The 27,303-nt window shown below is 41.2% G+C and overlaps 1 protein-coding gene across 1 annotated transcript in view; it reads left to right on the top strand.

The window, feature by feature from the left end:
• The window catches only part of DST (dystonin), a gene marked incomplete at its 3' end in the record, with an annotated part of 320,121 nt that overhangs the window by 112,431 nt on the left and 180,387 nt on the right, over positions 1-27,303 (top strand). Inside the window, exons 6-8 of the mRNA XM_081998014.1 lie at positions 11,576-11,665; positions 14,540-14,617; positions 17,121-17,213. Of these exons, the coding sequence (XP_081854140.1) occupies positions 11,576-11,665; positions 14,540-14,617; positions 17,121-17,213 (261 nt within the window). The remainder of the gene's footprint in view (positions 1-11,575; positions 11,666-14,539; positions 14,618-17,120; positions 17,214-27,303) is intronic.

Here is a 27,303-nt window from a genome sequence, read left to right as displayed (position 1 = left end):
TAGTTGGGTCTAGACTGATTGGGAGGGACTGCTTCAAACTTTCAAAAGGGAAGGTAACTTAACAGCAAGTGATTGCAAAATGTCAGGCTCACCTTTCTAAGAAAAGAAAGAAGTGAGGAGTAAAAAAAGGACATTGACTTTCTAAGCAGTAGGTATGGTCTCCTGGGGAAGTAATCCAGGAGAGGGAGGAATGCAGGAGATCTGGCAGTGATTGAAAGCATTTGTGTTGGAGGCACAAAGGCAGGCTGCAGGCAGGCAGGACAGATAGGAGGCACCGTATAGAATATACTGCTGCTTTTAAGAGATGTGTGAAATACAAAGGAGCCATACAAGAAGTGGAAATAAGGGCAGCAGGACTAAAGATTGATAAAGGAGTCAGTAAAGCGTAGTGGGGTAAAATCAGACACGTAATGGGTCCAGAAGGAGTTACGGTGTGACATAAAAGTCCACAGGAGAAAGGTTCTGTAATTATGTCAGAATATGAAGAAAGGAGAAGTATGGATGCATTACCAAGGAGAAAAAAAAAAAGAAATATTGAATGGTGCAGGAAAGTCTGAATTACTCCGACCTTTTCAGTCTACAAAATACTGACTTGATGAAACATGTTTTAATAAGATGAAGGTGAAATTTCTGGTTGCACAGCTTTATTCACTCAATAGTTAGGAACTAACTGAAGTGATTTATAACACTTTATTATTCCATTTAAGAATTCAGAGAGGACAGGGCACTCCTAGGAGTCTGCAGTTATAGTAAGCACAATACTTCTTTCTGAAGCGGAAGAAAAGAATGGGGAGTTACAGACCTTGCAGGGTAATTTTTTCCCCTGGGAGGACCATGGAACAACTGGTCTTTGAAAGCAGGTGGACAGAGAGGAAGCGGTGTACATGGTGTGTCTACATTTTTTAACAATGCTACCAGATGTGGTCTCATTAGCAGATTACTGTCACAAAAGTAGAATGGAAGGATCCCAGATATGGTTTGCTTGGATATTGCCATCAGTAACAGCTGCAGCAAGGACTGGCACTGGGAAGAGCCAGTGCCATCGGTTGTTGCTGCTATTGGGCTGCCGTCAGGTGCTGCAGCAGCATCACCTGGCTCTGGGAGACCACATGGGTGAGCAAGGACCCATCTCCCACCCAGAGACAGCATCTGAGCACCTGCTGCCTTCGCCATGTCACATCCTCAACTGAGGAATTGAGCTCTGTCACTTCATCCTTGTGGTGATACCCCTGTTTCTCTAATGCTGTGGCTGTACCTTTCTTGGCTCAGGCCTTTTATCATGTTGTCAGCAAGAAGTTTGGCCCTCACTCACCAAGGTCCATCCCTGCACTGAGCTGTGTTGTTGGCTTGTGCCCAGGGGGCTCCAGGAATTCCAGATGAGCTCCCCACCCTGCCTGTGGGCCAGCACGGGGCTTGAGAGACAAGGAGACAGCTCCTAATTCTGCCTTTTCGTAGGCACATGAACGTGCTTGTGGGCACGTGGTTGTGAAACTCCGCCTGGCTGCGCAACTCCTGATCTTTGCAACGACAAGAGGTTTGCAGCCATCTGTAATAAAGCAGTAAGAGGATAAGTTTTCTTGGAAAACCAAGGACAGGTTGTGATAATTGAGTTTGTTTAGTCTGAAACAGAGAAGACTGAAGGGAGATGTGATAACGTGTCCTTAGTATGTAAAAGGTGGTTATGCAGAGACACGTTTACTCTTCGCTGGGTGAGGAACTGGCTGGATGGCCAAGCCCAGAGAGTTGTGGTAGATGATCTGCATGAGGGAATCGAGTGCTCCCTCAGTAAGTTTGCAGGTGACACCAAGTTGGGTGGGAGTGTTGATCTGCTGGAGGGTAGGAGGGCTCTGCAGAGGGATCTGGACAGGCTGGATCGATGGGATGACGTCAACTATGAGGTTTAACAAGGCCAAGTGCAGGGTCCTGCACTTGGATCACAACAACCCCATGCAACGCTACAGGCTTGGGGAGGAGTGGCTGGAGAGCAGCCCGGCGGAAAAGGACCTGGGGGTGCTGGTTGACAGCCGGCTGAACATGAGCCGGCAGTGTGCCCAGGTGGCCAAGAAGGCCAACAGCATCCTGGCCTGTATCAGAACTAGTGTGGCCAGCAGGAGCAGGGAAGTGATTGTGTCCCTGTACTCGGCACTGGTGAGGCCGCACCTCGAATCCTGTGTTCATCTCAGGATCCCTCACTACAAGAAGGATGTTGAGGTGCTGGAGCGTGTCCAGAGAAGGGCAAAGAAGCTGGTGAGGGGTCTGGAGCACAAGTCTTGTGAGGAGCGGCTGAGGGAACTGGGTTGTTCAGTCTGGAGAAGAGGAGGCTGAGGGGAGACCTTATTGCTCTCTACAACTACCTGAAAGGGGGTTGTGGTGAGGTGGGTGTTGGTCTCTTCTCCCAAGTAACTAGCGATAGGATGAGAGGAAATGTCCTCAAGTTGCGCCAGGGGACGTTTAGGTTGGATATTAGGAAACATTTCTTCACTGAGAGAGTGGTCAGGCATTGGAACAGGCTGCCCAGGGAGGTGGTAGAGTCACCATCACTGGAAGTATTCAAAAAACGTGTGGATGTGGTGCTTCAGGACATGGTTTGGTGGGCATGGTGGTGTTGGGTTGATGGTTGGACTTGATGATCTTGAAGGTCCTTTCCAACCTTAATGATTCTGTGATTCTGTGACTTCAGTGGAATAGACAGTAAAGCTGGTTGGATATTTCTATAACTTAAATTAATATTTTAGGACTTTAAATTGTAGCAGTAATGGAATAAACATCCATTTTATGTCAGCGGATACCCATTTCTGCTGAGGTGGTGAATCTATGCAACGTGGGCTCCACTTAGATGGATTACCTGATCCTAATATGTAAAGTTACAAGCAGCCGTTCAAGACTGCAGGTGTTAAAACCAGTGAGGGTAGTGCTGCAATAATGATGATGAATAAGTGGAATAGGACCCACAGAGGTATTCTGAGTGGCTGGACCAGTGCTGGCTGAAGAGAACCTTTCAGCCCATTACTTCAGAAAGATTTGAGATGTGTGAGCTGGGATGGAGACAAAATTTATTTTTTCTGTAGGATGTAGAAAAGAAGGATTTTTGCATTTGAGACAGTTGATTAAACTTGTTCTGTACAATAACGGTGTTTCAGGTATCGCATGACTACGGAAATACAGAAAAGGACTCATGGATATACGTGTTTATGTCCTATGGTTTTATATACGTGTAAGATTATGCACCTGCTTGCATACTTGCTAATTGAGGATTAAGAGAATATTGGAATGCATGTCATGAAATCAAGCACAGGCATTCTTACATTTTTATGAGAAACATAAAGACAAGATTTAGCAATGGTCTGATGTTTTTTTTTAGTTGAGTAACAGAATATTTACCTTAAAGCCATAGAAGTGTCTTTTTTCATGAAGTTAGTTTATTAAGAGGTATCCAGAGACATAGGAAACAATCGAAGGCTGGTGACAAAATGCAAAATAGAATATGCAAAAGCAGTTGGTTAATTGGATGATGAAGTTATCTGGAAGAGATGCAAAGGTTAATATAAAAAAAAAAAAAAAGGAAATTATGACTGATCCAAGCTTAGATACAAGGACAGAGCTGTGGAGGGGTGGAACACATGAAGCGTGTTCATTTCACAAAGTTCTCGTGCTAATAGTGTAGAGCATTGGCCAGATGCGAAAGTGAAGGATGAACCCAAGGATGCAGCCAAGGATGAATCTTCAGGTAGGAAACCTGTTGCAGAGAAAGATCAGGGGTGTTGAACCCACTTTGTATGGGAGACTTGTTTAAAGGTGATTTAGTAAAGTATTTGAAATGGCAAAGAGACTTTATGAAATGCAGTAACGTTAGCTGTGCCAGTTATTTGGGAAAATTAATATCCAAAGTCAAACAGCTAGAAAATTACTCCTGAGTATGAAACAAAGAACAATTTATTTTCAGTGAACTGCAAGAACTGTTTCCTGCAGAGTGGATTATCAGACTGGCGAGCAAAAGAAAAGAGTGCAAGTGAGTTCCGGACCACGGGACCTAAACCTGGATTCACCGGATTTTGCTCGCAAGTGAATAGGCACACAGAAGAGACCGGGCACGAGCTCTGACCCTTGTGCCATCTCGCCAGCAGCCCTGGCCGCGGGCCCGCGCTGTTGGGCCCTGGGCGACGGGTGTCCAGCGCTGGAGCGGCGGTGGCTGCGCGGTGGCGGGGGGGCAGCACCATCTGCAGCCCAGCGCTCCGGCTGCTGGCCCCCAGGACAGCTGCGCCCAGACCCCCTGTCGCAGGGTCAGCCAGCGATTAACTCCTGCCAGAACTTGTGTGCCTGTTTGTTTTTAACAGGAGGGGTGCAGTTTCTTATAGGGTTCAGTTCAAAACAAGGATCGTGTGACCAGGGTGTGTCTTTGGAGTTTGGTGGTTTGTTTTGTTTTTTTTTTTTCTCTCAGAAATAAATTTTGGGTTTAAAGTAAGGAGATTAAAGAACAGAAGAGAGACTCAAGAGGGAGGATGTCAATCTGCATGTAACCGCTTTGGCTCCTGCATCTTTTGGTGTGGCATCAGGTTGGCCATGGACCACAGCTCAGTGCCTCACCGCACCGAGCAGCCTGGTGGGATAGCAATTACCCAAGGGGAGTAGCCCTGTGGCGTATGGAGCAACACTTGTGTACTTTACGTGGGGGAATCTAAGACGTCTGTAGAGCAAAATAAGTAGCCTTGAAGACAACTGAGAAAGCAGCCTTGCTCAGCAGATCAGTCACGTGTGAATATTTTGACAAATCTGATATTTTTGACAATTACATGTGGCATTTAAGCAAGGATCTTGTTACAACCTGTTCAGAATTTTAGAATGTGTCATTAATCGTGCTGCTTGTGTTGGCATAGTAAGCCTTTATTTTTGTACATAAATAAAACCTCTCATATGAGACTTGTGTTTTTTATTCTTTACTCATGGCATAGGTTTATTTGTTACCATGCAGTTAGAACTGCCAGTAGGATTCCTTAATTTTCAAAAGTGAAAGGACTAAAACACACAAAATTTCAAAACTTACAGAAAACTCTTTCCTCATGAGTAGCACTTTTAGTACAAATTTATCCTTTAAAAACAAGATTAAGTACACTTTTAGGAAGCTGAAACGTTAGGGAAACTCATCAGGATGTCAGAATCTCATGCCGTGGCCCCAGCAGTTTTTCAGTGGCCTAAATGCTGATGGCATTTTCTGTGGAATACTGTAATTATAGGAGCGCTTAACTATCTGTGTCTATTATCTTGGAGAAGAGTGTTTTACTGTAGCTGAAGTGAGTGGGAGTCTTAAGGGATCTTTTTTCCACGGGCATTGAGTCAGATTCTTAAAGAATAAATTTGAAGTTTATTGTGAAACTTGCAGTGGCCTTGTGCCAGCTGTCATTTGGACTTATCGGTGACCTCAGTGGTAATTAAGGCCTGACCCTTTTTTTCCCAAACACACCCCGTACAGTTCTAACTTTTGAGCCTTATCCCATTTTCCTTGGAAGAGCGGTAATGCTTTATGTCTGGGCTGGGCATTTAATTAACTTTGCTTCCAGAAGCGAAGAGAGCAGCACTAGAAAAGACTTTCCCAGCCTATGGGTCTGAAAAGCCTGTGTTGGATGCATAATATTATAATTGATAATGCCCGGGGATGACACTGATTTTATAAAGGCTTGCCAGCAGAACTTCAGTTTTTCAAAATAAACATGATTCAGATGTGATTCTAATTTTTGGCTGTTGTGGAACCTGTAAGAAAAGGTCTGGTTTGGCACGTTCTCTTAACAATCATTCTCCTAACAGTCATGGCAGCTTAATTATAATACAGATAAGGAGAATCACAATGTTTTAAGAAAGATACTTGATTACAATAGTCTGCTTTCTTTACCCTGAAAAAAAATGGAGAGTTTTGCAAGGGTGTGAGCACAGAACCCTGCCTTGTTTCCAAGCCCTGCAGCCTGCCAGCGCCATGGCAAGTTGCCTCACCTCCCTCAGGGGGTTCCTGGTGGCCTCTGGTACATGGGAGCTACTTCTAGCTACTCCTCCCTGATCTGATTGTATACTCTTTTGCCTCAACTCTAGATTATGCAGCACATTGATGTTTGTTTCTGCTCCCTCCTACACTATTTCAGTCAAGAAGGTGGTCCCTTGTGTTTCAGGCACTCGTCTGGAACATGCTGTACCCTATCACGAGTGTCTGTGAGGTGTCTCTACCCATATGTTGGGTGTACCCCCACTCTATACACAGAAAGGGCCAAACCCCTATTTTTCTGCCATATTTACTTCTGAGTAAGAAAAAAGAGTGTGATTACTGTGTGTTTTCATAGAATCATCATAGAATCTTTGGGTTGGAAGGGAGGTCATCTCGTCCAACCCCCCTGCAATGAGCGGGGACATCTTCAACTAGATCAGGTTGCTCAGAGCCCCGTCCAGCCTGACCTGGAATGTTTCCAGGGATGGGGCATCTGCCACTGCTCTGGGCAACCTGTGCCAGGGTTTCACCCTCTTCATGGTGAATTTTTTTTTCCTTTTATCTAGTCTAAATCTGCCCTCTTTTGCTTTAAAACCATTACCCCTTGTCCTGTTGCAATAGTCCCTGCTAAAATGTAGAGGTGTGTCAGTGTTAGAGCGAGCGACCTTCCTACTGTACTCCAGCCTGTGCATCTTCTGTCCATCCTTTTCAAGACCAAGCTGGTTTTGCTTGCAGAAGTAGAAGCGACAGCCCTTCCCCTCTTACCCATGCAAGCATAAGCAGCCTGTGGTTTTATTGTGTAAAATTACAGATTTTGTTTCGGTATCAGCACAACACAACTAATAATATCAAGAAAAACTGTAAGAAGCAGGCTTGCTGGGGAAGATTGCTTGTTCTTTGCTATAACTCGTGGCAAAAATAGAGATGACTAGATACAGTTCCCTAAGCACGAACATCTAGGGCTGTTTGAGATGTGTAAGGGTGTTCAGGACAGACATCTGTGGGAGTCTGGCCAGCAGGACTTAGGCAAACCTTAGTCTTTCTGGAGAGGCAGGTGGAGGCCAAGTGGCATACCCCCTAAACGTAAACATGAACATAAACCAGCCCTTCAGGTGTGTGCCCAGGCAGCTGAATCATGCCTGCCTTCTCTGTTGGCGAAAAGGAGAACCAGGCAGAGGGAAGACAGTGGTGACAGATTTGCTGCAACGCCAGTCCACAAAGGAGGAAGCCAAGCCTGGCGGGCCAGGGTCTTTAACAGTAGAAGCAGAATGGTACACGAGGTTGGAACTGATAGCAACTTGATTGCAAGGACAACCAGATGTGTCAGCTGAACAGTATGATACAGCTATGTGAGTTATGCGGGGTATTAGATTGCTAGCTTTCGGAGGCAGTAGCCATCTTCACGGTGTTCATTTGTCAAGTGCCAAAGATGCTGGGGTCTGGGGGCAACATTGCAGCTTTGTGACTGCTACAGTTTTAAAAGCTCTTTTTTACTAGTCGTAGTGCAGGTTCCCTAAGGCACTGGACTGTAAAGCTTAAGCTTACTGGGAAAGTATGATATGAAAATATCTCATGCTCATATCAAGGGGGATGGAGCTTTCCTTACCACAAACATCATAGTATACATGCCAGAAGATGAATCACTTCTGAAACAGTGCCTTAAATTCTCCCTGTCTCCTTTTGACTGATGAAGCCATTTTGCTTCTCTTGTTTAGGTTTTGTCAGATGCCTCTCAACCACTCAGTATTTCCCACGTCTTCCTTAAAGAATCTCTTCTCATGCCCAAATTATCAAATCTGCCACACTCACGTGGATATGTTGCAAAAAGTTGCCCGAGGCAGCATGTAACCTACTTTGCACGTGGACCTTGCAAAATGTAGGGCTGACAATTCTGTGATTTTATTGAAAAGCCACAAGAACTGTTATGAAATGCCATAGGGCTCATCAGATCCCACAGTTCCACGCAGGGACCCCATCTGCATCTAGTACTTCTGGTACTACATGTTCTGAAGGTGGCTGAATGTGACAGTAAAACAGTGATGAAATAGTAATGTTTGTGTCTTGTAAGTTTAAAGATCTAAGAGTTCATAACGAATGTTGAGAGACAAGACTTGCCCAAGTGATAGTTGAAGAGAGATGATTTTGCAAGCTTTTCCTCAAGTGACAGTGTAGGATCTCTTTTGCTCCGTTTTGAAAGAAGTGATCTGCTGCTTTGAATGAACATGCTTGCTGCACATCAGTTGCCCAAATACATCTTTTTAGGTGGACATCTGCTGCTTAGGGTATTGGAAGAAATTCCTTGTTATGTTGTCCTGTACCCGCATACCAACATAATACGTCCTAAATAATTAATCCTCACAGTAATTGTCAGCCGATGGCAAAACTCTAAGGCAGATGTCTAAGGCGTACTGCTGGTTTTCCTGTTTTGACAGCTCTATGCCATTTTCTTCATACACAGCATGAGTTCATCTCTGAAGCATCTGTGATTTCTCAAAAGATAAGTTGGGGATGATGGTTGTCTCAGTAATACTCTGGAAACCTTTGAGTATAAGAAACACACAGAAGGTCAACAAATGCATGTTGTGAGAGACAGACCAGCAGGATAACAAAATTATGCTGCATCTAATGGAAAATAAAAGCAGACAGATTAGAAATGGTAGTATTTTCTCATCCTGCAGTTCAGATACCAGCGTGTTGGGCAGCTCCTATGAGTTCTGCGTTGAAAAGAGCACGGGCATTGACTTGGTGCTGCACAGATAGTTCTTCAGTTGTGCTGGTACAGTGTCTTTTAGATGTATACCCCCTTCCTCTGTCCTTAACCTCGCGTTCACCCATGCCTCTGACCACCTGCCTGTGCTGCGGATCTGCTCTGGCTTGGGATCCTGCTCTCCTAAGGGAAGTGGAGAGTGGCACGTCCTGGGTGGCGGGGCAGGAAGAAGCAGGGAACCCTCTCACAGGGTTTTATTGTAAAGAAAATTTGCCTGCTTTTGTTGGAAAGAGTTGAGCACTCAGTTTGGCATAGTTCTTTGAATAGAAAAATAAAAAGTCACAGTTGTTTTGGGTTAAAAATTAGAGACCCTTGTGCTTTTCATGTTTTAAGCGTTTAGCATAATCAAATCTCGTATCCGGCTCATATCTATATAGCTTCCTTTGCTTTCTTTTCGCCAGAGATGTAGTAGAAAAACATCTCTTCTGTTTTTTTGTTCAGCTTAACAGTACTTCAATATTACCAGAGAATTTTTCTCTTGGAAATTTTAAGAAATTAATTACTTACAGGATTTTTTAAAAAATCACAACTACAATTAAAATTGTATTATTATGTGTGTGAGTGTGTAAAGCTATGTGTGTATATAAGAATACTGGTATGTAACTTGACTGCATATGCAGAGTCTGTGTAACTGTTTTGGAAAATGTTATCAGTTGTAATTCCTTATGGAATAGTCTTCTAGATGACTTGTTATGGCTAGTCTTCAGCACAAGCATAAATATGCTCTGTATTATTCTCAATTAAGGTGATGGTCTTTCTGAAAACAGATTGCAGGGTAATTTCGTGTTTAAAAGTTGAAGTAAGAAAACGTGAACTAAAAAGTGTTTATGAAGCTAATCACCAGTATGGAGACAGTTATTTATTCACAGAATCACAGAATCATTAAGGTTAGAAAAGACCTTTAAGATCATCAAGTCCAACCATCAACCCAACACCACCATGCCCACTAAACCATGTCCTGAAGCGCCATATCCACACGTTTTTTGAACGCTTCCAGTGACGGTGACTCCACCACCTCCCTGGGCAGCCTGTTCCAATGCTTGACCACTCTCTCCGTAAAGAAATTTTTCCTAATATTCAATTTAAACCTCCCCTGGTGCAACTTGAGGCCATTTCCTCTCGTCCTATCACCAGTCACTTGGGAGGAGAGATCAACACCCACCTCACCACAACCCCCTTTCAGGTAGGTGTAGAGAGCGATAAGGTCTCCCCTCAGCCTCCTCTTCTCCAGACTGAACAACCCCAGTTCCCTCAGCCGCTCCTCACAAGACTTGTGCTCCAGACCCCTCACCAGCTTCTTTGCCCTTCTCTGGACACGCTCCAGCACCTCAGCATCCTTCTTGTAGTGAGGGCCCCAAAACTGAACACAGTGTTCGAGGTGCGGCCTCACCAGCATCCAGTGCAGGGGGACGATCACTTCCCTGCTCCTGCTGGCCACACTATTTCTGATACAGGCCAGGACGCTGTTGGCCTTCTTGGCTACCTGAGCACACTGCTGGCTCATGTTCAACCAGCTGTCAACAGGATGGATCTAGAAATTCCCCTGAAAGTCAGGTAAACAGAGCTGTTGTATAAAGTTGAAGGTCTGGGTTGATTCCTGCTGCCTTTGTCATAGACACAGAAGTGTTGGCAGTCAGAGGAGTGTCCCATAGATCTCATGTTGGAAGAACAGTTTGTTTCTAGCAGAGGCAATAACTTCAGAAGAAATTTCTGATGTTGTATTTTAACCTTTGTAAGCTTAGGAAGTTTCTGATCTGGAGCCTCAATGGGAATGACAGGGAACTGACATTGAATTGTAGCTGGAAAGCCCTCAACCTCTGCCCTGGCTGGCAATGTCAAAAATCTCTGCTTCTGGGAAGTGAGGTCCTTTCTTTCACATTTAAAGAGCAGCTGGCTGAAATTGTTGAAGAAATTTCAGAAGTTATGTTTAAGCTAATGTTGAGACACAACAGGAAAAGTTTGGCCTTTCAACTGTCTCTCTTTTCATTACATCTGCTCCCTTGCTCATGGTTGGCCTCACAGAGTCTGCTGGTTATCAACCCTTCTCAAGCCGAATGATGTCTGCTGGCAAAGGCTGACCATCTATTAGGGGGCATCCGAGGAGGGGATCAGTTGGGTTGGTGACTGCTGGTGGTAGAGTGTTGCTGAGCTGTAGGGAGTGTTAACCTCTGCCACCGGCATGGCTGGTGGGAAGGACTGTGCCTGTCCTTGGCTTCACTAGAGCAACCCAATGTCATTATTTCTTTGGTCTGGTGTATAAGGTGGATGTGTGAGCCGTTGGGAGAACTCACTAAGTACTGGGAAATCCGAGGTGACAAAACATGTTGTTAGCTAGTGGATGGTATGCTTCGATTAGTAATGAGCTTAAGGCCAGAAAGCACATTAACTTTTGGCCTGACTCCAGTGAGCGTGCATGCTGAGGATAATATATACGTCGTGTGTATTTTTTTTTTTACAGTTCATTGCATCTAGCTAGTGTTATCTGCTGGTAGTCGTTATTTAGGTCAAAACAAGTGGGTATCTGGTGTTGTTTAAATTGTCAGATACTGATTTTTTCATTGCTATATGTATTCATTACCCATAACTTTCTACTATTTTTCTTCTTCTTTTCACTAAAATGAAATAAAATGTGATGGAACTGTGTGAGTGCAGACATAGATGTGAATTTTGTCTGTTATAATTAATTTGTGTTTGTAAATTTGTCAAGAAAATTAAAAAATTTGAAAAGCCTTGCTGAGGTATATCTGCGGTTTGTCTGTGTATTAAAAGATATGTGTTAATGTGAGTGTGAATTCTCAGGTATAAATGGGGATCTTTAATTTTTGCGTTTATCTGTGCAGGTTCGAAAGCATGTGAATGACCTATATGAAGACCTAAGAGATGGACATAACTTGATCTCGCTTTTAGAAGTCCTTTCTGGAGACACCTTGGTAAGCTTTTAGATCAGAATGTAGTGGTTCCGGTTTGTTATATATACATTTGCTCTGTTTGTTAACTCTTTGCAGATCAACTGCTGGAGGTTTCTTTGATATTTTCCATAATCTGTGACTTGATACCACAGACACAAGTTGTATTTCTGTTGGTAAAGTATCCCACTGTGAATTCTGTGGGGGAATGCAATCTGTTCTCTTCATTTCTTCTGGTCAGTGAGACGTCCTTTCTTAATAGGGTAATGCGCTACTTTTTCTGTTCTTCCCTTTTCTTTACAATTTTTCTTTTAAGAAGTATTGGATGCTTAATATCCCTTCGCATTAAAGGGAGTAACTTACAAATAGCAAGGATAAAATGTCCCTGAAATCGTCTAACACACTCCTCAGGTGTCATTTTCTTTCTTTGTGAGCATTACTTCCCTTGCTTGGTATTTGTTCTCTTCATTATGTTCTTCTTTTCATGCTCTTCTTTTCATTTGTGGTCTGTCTTGTGTTTTTGCTGTCCTGTCTCCTGTCTGTTATATTCATTAGCCAAGAGAGCGAGATTTTTTGAAGACCTTACGGTTGGTGAGTTCAACAGAAGCATGCGCAAATGAACAGCATGAGGATGTGGAGGATGAGGATAAGGGGGTAGGTGCCGACCCCCATAACTGTACTAATGTAGTGTTTGACGTGTGGTGTCTGCTAATGTAAATTTTTAGCTTGGTGTGCTGCAGTAGTGTGCTGTAGAAAGGACAAAAGAACTCATGTTGGTAAACCAGGATATGTATGTTTGTGATGGAGGTATGGTAAAGACAAATTTTTATTCAGCCTTTTTGCGAACAGCTGAAACGCAAATATTCAAGATTTGTTTGTTTTCTTTCATTAAACTGTACAAAACCATGATGCAAATGTGTACTGGACAATATTATCATGATGTTATAAAACAATCTTTTTCAATAATACATAGGGAAATACCCTAATTCCATTAAACCAAGATTTTTTTTTACTTGCAAATGGTATTGCCCATATACAAGTAATTTAGACAAAGGCTTTGAAGGCTCTCCTTAGTGAGGTCAATGGCAAAAAATTGCTTTGTCTTAATTAGAAGCACCAGTCTACTGCATCCACAGTGTATTTGATGTAATATTAGATAATATTTTGAAATGAGGTAATTCAGATGCGCAGATCTATTTGTTAGAATTTATCAAATGTAATAGTTATTTTTCTCAAAGCAGTCAAAGTAGAAGTTAAGCGACAGCTCTGTGTAGTGAGTGGTAAGCAGATGGATTGTTTGCAGGGTTTATCTTTCTCATCAACAAATGCTGAATTATCGTTTCACTGTATTTCAACCATCCAGAAGGGAAATATCTACTTACAAAGTGTAAAATGCTGAGTGCTTGTTAGTCCAAGCAAGCTGTATCATGCCTTTGTAGACCTCGCATTATCAGCGTTTGCTAAAGCAACTTGCTGTCTGTCATAGGGCCCCGATGCCGCCTTGGCTCCCTGTTGTGTTGCGCTGCAGTTGTGATTTCAGTGGAATTTGTGTGCTTTTTTTCCCGGGGCATAACATAACTCAAAATGCTGCATTTTAGCTGTACATTGAAAAAAATACTTGCCCTCTGAGATGCTATACCTAACTGTATAGTTTGGGATTTGTTATACCGTCTTTGTTGTGGAAAACCAGGTTCCAGGTCTGCAGTCCTTCATTCCACCCGGGGAAGCTACACCGTAGCAAGGGCTGCAGGGCTTGATCTGGGTATGAAAAACAAGGGGCTAAATCGAAGGTTCTATAATGGAAATGAAAATTCTTTGTGTTTTAGTTTACGCTTCTTATTCAACTCCATTTTCGCATGTTTCCTTTTGGCAAGCATCTGATATTCCACAGGGGGAAAAAAAAAAGGCAGTTGAGGAAGGCTTGGGCTTATCTGCGTGTTTCTCAGTGACTGTCTGAGGAAATACTCATATTCGTGGCTGATCCCTAGCAGTTATAGTCTGCTTCAATTTATTGCTGTGAAAGTTTGTGAAAAATCTGAAATAAGGAAGAAGAATAGAAGGATTTGGATATAATGATGATGTAAATTTAACTGCTTTCCCATTGCTGATCTGTGACAGCTAAGTAAAGTATGCTTTTTCTGTGTGATTCTTCTTCTTGGTGATTTTACACTAACTGCATGCAGTTTTGCCATGTTTCCATTAACACACTGCTCATGCTTATTTTACAGTTTCTTCTCGCCAGTTTTGACTTTGCCTTGAGAAGAGTGACTTGTTAGGTTTTTTCATGCTTTACAATGTTCTACCCAAGTCAAGAGTTTAAACTTATGCTCTAGGGCTCTATATGTTGTATTATTCTGTTTGGAGGAAGGTATTATCTTTATTAGATGGTTTAAATAAATATGTATTGATATCGTAATGATTATGCAGTCATAACCTAAATAAACAACATTAAATCATAAAGTTGCATACAGAGGTAAGCTTTTCCATCACAGCGTTTACCAGAGCAACATAAGGTCCACGACATTACTTATATTTTGCTTTGCTTAATATACCGTAAATCTTTTATAATAGTATATTGCAGTTTAGTTTCTGTAGATAGATTCATGTAGGGCCTTTTTAGCCCTCTTGGCCTTAATAGTACTTTACAAGGTAACAGCTATCAGTCTGCGTGGATCGAAGTTGCAGTTTGGGACCACTGATCTCTCTCGCCATCCGCTGTGCTAAAAAATTTCAACTATAGTTTAAAAAAAATAAATTGTTAAAGCACACTTTTCCACCAAAGGTATTGGCTTCATTAAAACTGTAGTGCTTCAAATGTTCACATGGTATCTTTTAAATTGGACTGTTTGTTCTTCTGTCTGATGAGAAAATCTCACAACTATTGTTTTCCAATTTTAGCCCCGAGAAAAAGGTCGGATGCGTTTTCACAGACTCCAGAACGTCCAAATTGCACTTGACTATTTGAAAAAACGCCAGGTATGGTGAAAATTTTAATAAAAAACGTTAATGAAAATTTTGTCACCTGTAACCAATAAATAAAAAATACGTCCTGCTTGGTCTTTTATGCATGTTATGTAACAGCTGCTGGTGTAGGCTCAGCTTGATCTCATGCTTGCGATGGTTAAGAGAGATGTGGCAAAGGTAACTGTACACCACCCTTCTCTGGGCAGTAACATCAATACAACCCATGTGGTATATGATGTTAAAGAGGAGAAAAGTGTGGGTAAGAGCCGCAGCAGTTGCTTGTAGTAGATTTAGCTGTCCTTCGTGCTGCACAGACACTAGCTGGTGTGCAGTTTTGTTCACAATCTAGTTTTTTAGTGCAAAATGCAGATTCAAAGAAATTAGAACATTGTGTGGGAGTTCCTTGTTTTGATTATATTTCTTTTGGGAAAACTTTCTCAAGCTTTGATCCTGATGAAAACAAAACTGGTGCCCTAGAAAGGCAGCAGAGTCACCTGGGCTGTGGAAGATTCAGGTTTAATTTCACCTCTATTTTGAACACTTGAAACCCACACTACTGGATGGTTTTCCACTTGTTGGGAGTTCCTTTCTGCTTTGGAATTTCTTTTAAACACTTACAGGATTCTTTCTTTCCCCCTTTGCAAAACGGCAATATTAAAATGTCCAAAACATGAATGAAAGGAAGAACATTACCTCCCTATACATCCCGTCTAAATGAATTGACACAGCAAATCTGCTTTCACCTGGTTGATTTTTTTTAAATTTTATTTGCTAATTAAGGTTTGAAAAAATGTGAAGTAGTAAACCATAGACAGATACTTAATTTGGTTATATATATATGTATACATATGTATATAAGCACATGTCATTTTGTATTTTGAGTGAAATTGCGAACTATCTTTTGGGTCACTGAGTGATGTGTGTGCACCGAGAAGTCAATCCTACTTCGCTGAGTTCAAAGCGAACTTTTCCTGTTAAGCTAAGTGAGCCAATGAACAAATACACTGCGACATAAATGAATGGGTACTTGAAATGACAGTCACAATGGCATTTTTATGCAGCGAAACCTCTGGACTTGTGCTGCACCATGCCTTGTTTATGCACGACAGACCATGTGTATTAAAACACAGGAGATGTAGGATCAGGTCACCCTCATGTTTATAAACGTGCAGGTGTCGCTGGGATCCACAGGTCTCCACCACACAGCCGTCGATTGCGATCTGAGGATTTTTGTGCTCTCTTTTAGCCTTGTAGTTTTATGAAGATGGCTGTACTCTACCGTACAAAACACTTGTAGGGCTTTGGTCTTCTTGGCCAATGGGACCTGGAGTTGGTTAAAGTTTCAACCCCCTGTTAGGTGTTTCTAAACTGTATTGAGGAGGTAACTTGCTCAGGTTGGCAGGATAACTTCCAAATACGATGCTTTATTGTGGTTGTAAGGCAGAGAGATCCTGTATATTGGTAATTTTGAAGCCTGACTTGGGAAGAAAACAAAGAAAAGGCATATTTGACTATCTGGTAGAGTTTTGCCAAAAAACAGTTTTTATAATGCAGTGGGAGGAAAACATTTCGATTTGTTTTTAATTTCTTTTTTGAACTGTGGGATACACTCTCTTCCTGAGAGAGCACTTTTGGTTTTTTGTTTTTTTTTTTTCTAATAGTTAAAAGTATGTTTGCAGATCAAGAGAAGGACATGCCTTTGCTTGCTTGGCGTTGATAACAGGGTATATGTTTAAAAGTATGTGCATATAACTTTACTAACATGCCTTTTAGCTGAGTCATCTTTAATTGCTACGCTATATGGATACATAATACATACAGAGAAAATAAACATAATAATAAAATATGACAAAGAAAATAGAATTATTCAACTCACTCTGGATGTGAATTTATTGGAGTGGCAAAAACGTCAGCCTTTGTTTTAATCCTGTTAGCCATTTCATGTTTATAGCACTGTGAATGAGTACAGCAGCAGAAGCGATAATAATTGTTGTCATTATTAAGCCATTGGTTATTTAAATTTGATACTAAATTCCTGGTTTTATCAAGCCAGATTGTTGTGTTTTAGGGGGCCAGTTCTCCTGCTGCTGAATTCTTGATTTGGTGCCAGAGAGTGTGGGGAGGAGGGAAGGCAGTGATGGCTTTCCAGGTCTCAGCACTGACCTGAGACTGGTACACGAGTTAGAGATCATCACACTCCTGTTATCCTTTTCCCCTCTATCATACCGTCCCCCTCTGGCACAGGCTGAGGTGAAGGGTATTTGGCATGGGGAGCAGATCTGCCAGCGTAGTGACAGCTGAGGAATCTTCTCAGCTTGGCGTGGGTGGGAAAGGGCAATTCCTGGCGGGCCGCTTACAGCCAGAATGCAATTCCTTTCTGCTTTTGAGAATTAAAAAAAACAAGAGTAGGCTTGGGAAGTGAGTAATGCATCCTTTATAGCTGTGCCTGTGTAGTGCAGCATGTATTTGTGGCATTTATTTCAATTTCGTCTGTATTTTCTTTCCATGATGGCAGGTGAAACTGGTTAACATTAGAAATGATGACATAACAGATGGGAATCCCAAATTGACTTTGGGGTTGATATGGACCATAATTTTGCACTTTCAGGTAAGTCTAGTTTTGCTTGACAGTATGTTTTTGGTCAGATTCTTATGTACAGTTATGATGAATGTGTCAACTTAGGACTTTATATAGGCTGTGCAAAAATATATATTATGTCTCTTTTCTACTGTGTATATGAAGGTTTTGATGATGTATCTTATCTGCTGATGTAAACTAAAGCTGAAGGTGTAGTTTCTTGTCTAATTTCCTGTCTGTGGAGTGAGAGGAAAAAATATCTTGGTTTTTGAACATCATTGAAGACAATAGTTGATGTATTTCTACCAAAGTTTAGGCAAACCGGTCTTGTTTTACTCTACAGACTTCTTTTATTGAATATTAAAAGGAAAAAAAAAAAAAGGTTTTAAAATCTTTCTTCGTTCCAGATCTGAATTTCTCTGCTGATACCAGTATGTTAGCAAGCACCACTCTCAGCCTTTTCGAGCGGTCCCTACCGCTTCAGCATTTTTTTTTTAGCTCCAGCGATGGTAGCACGGGTCGCACTAGGTGGCACTCTGGTTGTTGCACACTGGTGGGATTGTGTACAGTATAATGCAGCCTTACAGCGAGTGGTGTTAAATTGCTCCTCAAAATGAGGCTTTCACAATGGCCGTGGCTGTAGATGATGTAATTCGGATGACAGATAATTCTCATTTAGTGACTGCAGCATTGTTAGTGACAAACTCCGTGCTGTGCAGGCATTTTAAATGATCAGAAAATTACATGATTATACAGGAAAAACATGGTTCACTTAGGAATATCCTGCAGGGGATTTATGATTGGAAGAAAAGAAGAAAGACTGCTAGGATCTAATTTGCCTTTTTGCAAATCCTGAGGAGGAACAGGAGACATGAATAGGACCAACGTGGCCCTGGTCTAACCAGGGCGGATGGCTCATACCCGGGCCAGTGCTCTGGGTAAAGGAGAAACCACGAACTGTTCACCATGAACGGAGACCTGAAGTTCCCTCAGCCCCCCCCTCCCTGTCATGTCAGTCTTTGCTCCCGCATGGTTATATGGAGAAAGAAGGCTGGGCGAAAATATATTTAAGCATGACCCACAGAATTAGGCAGTGACTGAATGTTGCTCTGTTTTAAGAAATAAAGACGATTAACAACTTACTAATAGAAGCTGTTAGTGGAAGTTAAACCTTTACTTGACATATGTTTTATCTTTCTGAACCTGCTGAATACGTTTTTGCAGGATGAAATTGTTAGTTTTTCTCACTGGCTGAAGCACAGGACTTCTGACACAGTTTTGGGTGCTTGTAAAAAGTGATGGAAGTTAGTGTTACTAGTTATAGCTGTAAGAAAGGATGAGAAAGAAAAACATTTATGTAAAGTAACTAATTTAGGTGAGCTGCTGTGACAAGGTTTTTCCCCTATAAGGTAGCCAGCTCCCATATGAAATATGTAGAATTTGAATTGTAGCTGAAACACACTTGCTTCCCTCTGTCCTGATCCCCAATGACTACCAACTAAATCTACGAATACAATTCAGATTTTCCAGATCTTCCAGATTTTTTTTTTATTTAAATAAGATCTTAAAAAAATCAGTGTTAAAATAATTTTAAGAATGAATAGCTGTTCTTGGACTAAATATTAAGCCTCATTAGTAAATATGAAATAACTGAGGAACAGGATTTTTTTTTAATATTTTCTGTCTTTTTGCTATTAATGGCTGCAATACCTACACTGAATGGAGAAGGCATTTGTAAGGTCGTGCAAGAGACACCCTCTGTGCTAATCTGTGGTACCCTGGCATTTGCCTGTACACCACTTCTTTTGGAATATATGGCAATTTGCTGTCATTGACACCCATATACAGCTGATTTGGGTTCAGAATGTGTAAGGAAGTTCAGAAGAATGGGCACATTTAACATCTCACATAATGTTTTTGTCTTCACTTAGATTTTGAATGGGGGAAAAATCTGAACAGAAAAGTCTAACAGCAGAGTCTTCACAAAGCGATGAAGCTTCATGACAATAACTGTGTTTATGCATGGAGTAATCCTATAGATATTGGGAAAGTTATGGTGAGATTCAATTTGAAGCTAAGACACCTAAATCCAGGTGTTATGGGGAGCTGTGTTCCTATGCATTAAGTGTCTAAATTGTCCCTTATAATCTGATAATCTGAGCGATAGAGGTTTAGTCTATCCAGCTAGTATAGCCTAGAGAGTGAGTCAGCTAACCAGCTGCTAAAAGGCTCACTCAGTTTGACTAAATATAAACATCTCTGTTGCTGGAGATTTATGAGACACCCATGTGAGTATGAGAAACATGATGTAGGTTTTATGGGATAGGTGCTTAGTGTGGTCTGAGATGATGCATCATACCCAGTAGGATATGCAGTGGGAAGCAAGTTTCCTTAGGTCCTGTGGTGTATCTGCTATCTCCTTGTAGGTATCTCAGATAGATTTAAGCGTCTCAAATGTTCTAAATGCGTCAGTTGACTTTCTTCTTATGTATCTACTTCATGGTGTGATACACTGCTGTTCAAGATTTGTTGTTTATACTAATTAGATCTCCAGGGCTTTTGATTCAGTTTCCTAAAGACAGGTGGTATTTGGGTAACATGTAAGGTGTGCTGGCGTATCCAGGACATGCATGTGGAGTTCTTGGATGAGACACCAGATCTATGAGACACTTAATGCTCTTCTAGACCTGCAGCTGGAGGCCAGTTGGGATGTAGCAGACTATCTCAAAGAGCTCTGGAAGCTCATGTTCAGGAAACATAAATCCTGCCTCCACTGGATAAATGGGCTCTTTAAGACATCTCAGTGTAGGTGTCCACTTATAGGAGTTTACATGCTGGCTGGCTCTTGATCTGAACTGCCCCTTAAATTTTCCTAGCATCTGCAGAAGTAGTTAATTTTTCAGTGAGTCTAAGGAGCTGTTTGCTGTGTGATGTTTCTGCCTCTGCTCCATCATTTATGTGTATTCTAAGAACACTGCAACCTGGGAGGTAGTCAAGATGCCAGGGATTTTTTTTGGCTGTTGATTGTGGCTTCTTATTTCTCTGAGTCATAGCACTTATCTGGAGGAAAACATTTCCTCAAAATAGAAGATTCTTCTGAGTATTGGAGTTGATTTAGGAATGATTTAGGGGAAAGACATGATGAACAAAAATAAAATGTGATACACATTTGAGGTTTCTCTTGCATCTGAATTATGTCTAGAGATGGTTATGGCTTTGTGATTTGGTACCTATAATTAGATAAATATAAATTTACTTCTAAGTTATACCACTGACTTTTGCAGATGCGCAAGTCCAGAAATTTTACATTCTTCTGTGTCCCAAGTAATTACATATAAGATACAGAAATGATGGAATGGGAAATCTGGTGGTTTATCGAGTTGAGTATGTTAGAAAATAATTTGTCCTGCGGGTATTAAAAATCCCTGAGACATGTATGTTAGTAGGATTTAAGCAAACTTTCAATGTATGCATTTCACATACTTTTAATAATATGTGGCTTTTTAAAAATTCAGTTTCATAATGCAATAAGTACTGTAAGCTATTTTTCTGACACCTGTAAAACATGCTAAATCAGATTACAGTATTTTGTATAATTATAGGCTATATATATAAATATCCAAATCAGTACTTGAATGGACTTCTCCTTCAACACCCAATACATTTTCACTGATGACATTGGAGATGAGCAACTGTAAAGGGAAGCAGAATTTGTCCTCAGTAGGTAACCACAATTTTAGCAAGATAATTTCTGTGAAAATTGGTGATAATTTCTTTTCAAACCACTGCAAACTTTCTTTAATTTAACAGATGCTAAATATTTAGAACAACTTGCTGTTGGTTGAAAAAAACATGCCAAAACAAAGCTAAATGTGAAACTTTAAACTTTCAGGCATCCAAAATTAAGCCTTTGTGAACTCGGACCTTAAAAAATTTCTGGAGCTTCTAAGTCATGACTCAGTAGACTTTTTCTATTTCAGTGTCATCATTGTTTTGCAGCTCAGGAACTGCTGTGAAAACACTTTTCCTTCCACCCTCACCAGCTCCGTGCTGTCAGGCCTCTTTGCAGGATGCTGCTTTTCAAGGCTTCAGTGCTAACGTTTTTGTCCAGATGTTACAGCACTGTCCAGCCAGACGCTGCTTTCTCTCAGGCCTCCGTAGGGCACGTGTTACCTCTTCACATTTCTCTTCTCAGCCAGCAAGTACTTTTTTTTCCTGTTGACTCCCCGTAAGCCTTCAAGCGAAATTCATTCTTTATCAGTCTGTTCATTTGGTCCAGCAGGTCAGCAGTTAAGCACTTACCCGCATTGGGCTGAAAGGTAAGAAGGGTGGTTTTGTTTGTAGATGACTTGGCTGAGATAAAGGACAGCTATTCAACCATTTCTCAAGTTCCTGATAGCTCTTGTTGAAGAGCCTGCAGTGCAGGTAATAATTCTGAAGCACTCTTGCATTGGTCATGAAGACTGTGGCCTTCATACAAGGTCTGAAAGGTGGCCAGAGGAGACAGCTCATCTATGGTGGCTTATTCCAGTAAATGGCGTGCAGAAGGCAGAGGAACAGTGGGACGTTCTGGGACCTGTGCACCTTCCTCTCCTTCAGCTGCTCTGCTGTTATACCCGTGATAGCGGTTACCGGACGAGAGACCTGCTGCCTGCTTTCCTGCGGTGGCAATGTGCAGTTGAGAGAGCTGGCCTTCACTCGCTGTCCTCCTGGCACCTATTTCTGCTGGGAGCAGCTGGCTGATGGCAGCTGGCTCTGAAGCTTGCCTCTGGGCCCTGCCTGAGCCGAGGGTCTTGGAGAACAAGGACTGAAGTTTAATCTGCCCCTGCTTTAAAATAACTAGAAGAGTTCAAGGTCTGATCTTCTCAAAGACTTAAAGATGGAGCTCTGCGGCCAGTTGTCTAATCTCTGACTATAAGTGGTGGTAGGATAAAGGGTATTCCACCTGGGAGCTGCGATTCCCAGTCACTAGCCGTTGCAGCAGACCTGTCATTCAGCATTTGGTGGGGTGTACTCTTCCTGTGTTTTATTCCTCAGCTGGACTCCTAGTTACCTCTTCTGGAGTTCTTGGAAATTCTGGGACTCATCTGAATCACAGTAAGGACAAGAGGCATTAAGGCTCATTGCAGAGTCACATTTAGACTTTATCTCTACAAATAGTGGGATATCTGTAGCAGGATAAGATTTACGAGCAGTGTGCTCATCCGATTGCTTCTCTTTGTCCTTAATCCCATAAAACCACCAACAAGGAGCAAATTCCTCTTCTTGTAAGACATCTCACTGGATAGAAAACGTCTCCTGTTCTGGGTCATGACTTTTGGTAGCTCAGTGGTACCTGAAAGCTGAATAGCTCGTTCAGATTTTGAGGAGCGGTTGCCAGTACTGCTCAAACAGCTCCAAATATAGCCTTTTGTTTGTGCTGGCAAGCCTTTTATTTTTTGCCTTGTTCTCTATCTTGTGCTGCTTTAATTTTCACTTTCTCTTTGGCATATGTTTATCTCTCTGTCATTCTGCATGTGACCTTCAGGCTGTGCAACAAAATGCTTGCTGGTTATCTGGTATGCTGTTTCAGTACCATGAAATGACGCGTCCCATTTATGCTAACTGCTCCATTGCTTTTGCCGTGTTGCATAAACAACCACCAAAATAAAAAAAAACGGGGGGAGGGGGGGAGGGGAAGGGATCTGAGATCCAAAACTACCTGAAATGCATTCCTAGTAGGCTTTTGATCATGTTATTCTAGGATAAAAGATACCAGGCGTGGTTTGCTTGGCCAAGTGGAATAACCTTTCCTTTACACCATTTGCTAACTACATGAAACCAATGTTAAAGGATAAATTAGCGGTGTACGAAGGATGAATGGTCGCAGTATTTTGCAGACTAACAAATACCCAGATATACAACAACGTTGCCACTATAATGTGTAATACACCCATCCCACATTAAGAACATAATGTATTTCACAGTCACAGACATGCTTGACAAGTTACAGAAATCTATGGTTAAATGCAAACCCATACAAATCTGCATGAGCTATTTCATGTCTCGATGTTAATCTTTTGTTTGCCATGCCTTAATGTTAACCTCTTGTTTGTGATTAAGCAGCCTCTAAGACAGATCGAATTGCAGACAAGTGTTGGTCTAATCCTTTATTCATGTTATACTTCTTAAGGGTTTATGTGCCAGAAAAAGTCTTTCGCTAATCTCCCCTTAAAACTTAGCGGCATTTGTGGGTATAAATTTGTATCTTTGGATTTTTCATTTAAAAAAAAGAAAAAGGAAAGAAACACAACAGTCCATTTTTTTTTAACAGCTTTGATCATCTGGATCTTTGGCTTTAACCAGCACTGAGCTTCCATTTGGGTCTAGTCAGATGTCTGAGACAAAAGCCCCTGGTGTGGTCAGGTCTTCGCTGCCTTGTGGTGGTTCTCATAGGCTTCAGTGGTAGTCTCTTTTGATGCTTCAGAATGTCATCCTTCTTTGCTCTAGCAGAGAAATTTTAGAAGAAATTTGAATTTCCCTTTTCTGAATCTCCAGCTTAATCCTGTTACCTCTGTCTTTCCTTGCTGAGACAAAAGTTACGACTTATAGAATTTCAGTTAGCTGAAAGCGGTCATTTTGTGTAGTTACACTTCCATTAATCATCTTCCCTTTACATGAAATACGATTTTGCATAGGTTTTTATATTAAAAAACTGATATAAACGCAATTTGTCAGTTCTTTTGTCCTTGATCTTTTCTTTGGTTCAAGAGCATAGGTGACTGATAAAGTGACTATAAAGTTACTTTTTGGTTCACGGAAAAACAAGGAACAGCAAGAATTGTTACTAGGGAGGTGATAGCCTTCTCACTTAGGAAGAGCTGCTAAGTATTGTTGAAGTGGTTATTAAGTATCAAAAGTACATATTTCTTACCTATTTCTAGGAAGACAGAAAGACACAAATACTGCCAATACTCTGTAGCAATATATTTGGAATGCATTTTATTCCTAGCTAATATTTAGAAATGGTTAAATTCTGGGAATAGATGCAGATACACAAGGTGCATTCAACTAAATTGACCTGGAATATGCAGCAATAAACCAGGATTGTTGGGAGCACTGAGCTTGTAACCAGTGTTTCAGAACTGATTCTTATGTTTTTGCTGCCTCAGTTTTTTAATTCCACTCCAGAGGCACCCGATTTTCTGAAAAAGTAAATAACCTACTCTTAAGAAAAAGCAATCAAAATTTAAGGTATATATGAAAGAGGATGTGCAGGATCAGCAACTTTCTGAATTGCTCATTACATTACAAAATGCAGATTGTAAGCTGTAAAATATGTGTTTCTTCTGACCTGTCTTGAATTAGATTTAATTTCACATTTTTATGGCAGTCAGCGTGTCACTGATTCTAACAGGAGTTTTGAAATCCCAGAGAATGCTTTAGGGACATTTTCTGTTTGGAAGAAGGTGGTATCATGCTGACTGTTAAACAGATGTAAACAGTTTAAAGGAAATACATACTAAATCACACTCCATTAAAACTCAGTTGTCTAATATAATTATTGTTTAGAAACCTCAGTGCCCATGTGTCTTAATTTAAATATGCACTTGCATTGAAGATGTAAATTTGCAATATTCTTAAGCAGATTCTTAACTCCTGTGAAATTTATGGAGGAAGAACAACATTGGCAGTGTATTTGTGGTAGGCTATATTTACTTTAATACATTTTTGATTAGATGGTTAATATAGCAATTGTTCATTCAAATGCTGGACACTCTTGTCTTAATATTTTACATAACATATGCTTTATCAAGATAATAATAATAAGTCTTTTTAATGAGAGTACATAATGTAATATTTTAATATTATTATACTATGATCTATGTAACCATATATTATTGTTATTAGTCGTGTTGTTGTTAAACCAGGAGCTATATCTGTGTGAAATGAAACCAGTCTTGGTTCAGTGCACTGCAAGGTCCTGAATCATCTTTTCTGATGAGAGAGGAGAGAGAAAAGTGTATTTTTTCAGGCATAAAAGCCATTTGTTTGTACAAACGCAGCGATGTCATTTGAAAAGACTATTTCCCCCCCTGTCATGTGCTTTTCTGTTAGTTAAGGGTGGCCATGTCAAGACCCAACTCAGTCCCATGTGGAAGTGTGTTTTAAATCAGTGAGTCAAGCTGAAAAAGTGACTTGCTGAAAGTCACTTTTCTAAGCTTTTTTTACTGTGAGTAAAGGGAGCAAATGTCACAACCACACCTGTATGTTAAGCATGCTACAAACGCAAATACAAATGGAGGCTATGAAAGACTGTGGTCATAGCATAAACACCTGCTTTGTAAAGAGACATCTTAGCATTGTGCCTGTACGTAGCTGCCCATCTGTCAGTGGTACACAGTATTCCCTAACAGCCTTCTTGCCCTTTAGCGTTAGGGTATAAAATTTTCTAAGCATTACCCTGAAATTTTACCCCAGTGCCCTAAGAGTAGTCAGCAATGAGCATCTGTATTTTTGGAAATTCTTTGGAGGCTGATCCTACTTCTTTACTGTATTATTCATTCTAGATGCCGTCAGTAAAATGTCGTAGAATGCTTCAGTGGAACTGGCCCCTGGGGATAAAGTTTCATTATTGCAATTCCTTTTCAAATAAGCAAGGGAAACTCAGTGGTAACACCTGATAATGCTTGGCAAGTCACTCAGTTCTTTCTCAGCATGAGAAACCGTACACATCCACCCTGCTGATTTGTATTGGTTTTAGTAGGTTTTGCATATCAGTAACAAAAATGAAATGGAAGCTTAAAAAGATATTTTCCAAATAAAGTATGCCGGTGATTAGACTTGCTTGCATTTTAATAGTGCACTTTTCTACCTAGTTTCAGGTGTAGTTAGATGCTTCTTGGCTATTGTATTCAGAGCTACACAGAGATGCCTACAGAACAGGAGCATGGGAGGAGGAAAAAGCTCCATTTTTATAAACAGTAACTTTGTGGACAGTGTTCTAGGCAGACTGGCTCTTATAATTTTGTTTCACCTTTATCTGCCGGGAGGTTTAAGTCTGCTGGGAAATCCCAGCCCCCAGTACACAGCACCACTGCCCTGAGCAAGCTGTAAAACTTGCATGATAATAGTGAAGCAGCAGGTTATTTATAGCTGACAAATCAGTGAAAAATCACATCAGCTGCTATGAAAACTCCACATACAAATAAAAATTTGACCCCCAGCAAGCTGCCGGAGTAATCTCTGATCCTTCACTTTAATCTTCCTTTCTGTGGATCACTGGATACATAATAAAAACATACGAAGTAAAAAACAAATCTGCTAACTAAATCCCTGTTGCTTGCTGCGCTGCTTGCTTTTGGATTTGGAGTGTAACTAATAGTTTCAAAGGTTGCTGCATATTTTTCTACTTTATCTTCCTCAAGTTACTAAATGAAACAGGAAGTTATAATGCATGCGAGAATATTCTGCTGCTCACAAGTGCTATGTCATCTCTGCGAGAGGCCATCAGCGTTACAGCCCAGCGCTGAAGCAGCGATGTTTATTTAAGAGGATTGGTGGCCAGAAATAAGCCACAGTGTCTAATCAGACACAGGCCTTGCCTGGGCACCGTGCCACAACGTTTATTGCGTGTGCGTTTTCTCATAAAGCAAAATGGCTACGTACTGAGGAGGATGGACATGAAGTCTGGAAGAAATTACGGTGCAAACGGCGGTTCTTAACTTTCCGAGGAGGATTTAAGTGTATGTAAATATACTGGAATGAATGAGACTGTGCGACTGTGAGTTACCGAAAGCCAAATGGGGAATGTCTGTGGATGCGTGAGGGCTGAAAAGGAAGAACAGTGTTTAGATCCTGCCAAAGCTCCCTTAAGTCCAGCTAAACATTCCCCTGGAAGAAAATATTTCAGAAGAATAAAGAGAAAGAAATCAACTGAGGAGGGACCAGATTCAATACAGGTTGAAGAAAATGAAGAAAAAAGCCAGTATGAAGTGAGGATTTCGGAAGACACCGAGAATCGTCTCAAGGGTGTGGGATTGGCCGATTCCTTCCCCCGAAGAGTGACAGTGGCTGGTAGTGCTCTGCCTGTGAGTACAGACCTTTCGGCTGATCTTGTTAAAGCAAAAGTTTTACCGGG

The sequence above is a fragment of the Phaethon aethereus genome (genome assembly GCF_964289735.1).
Source record: "Phaethon aethereus genome assembly, chromosome: 3".
NCBI lineage: Eukaryota > Metazoa > Chordata > Aves > Phaethontiformes > Phaethontidae > Phaethon > Phaethon aethereus.
Note: the sequence above shows the minus strand (reverse complement) of the source record. Positions and strands in the feature narration are given on the sequence as shown.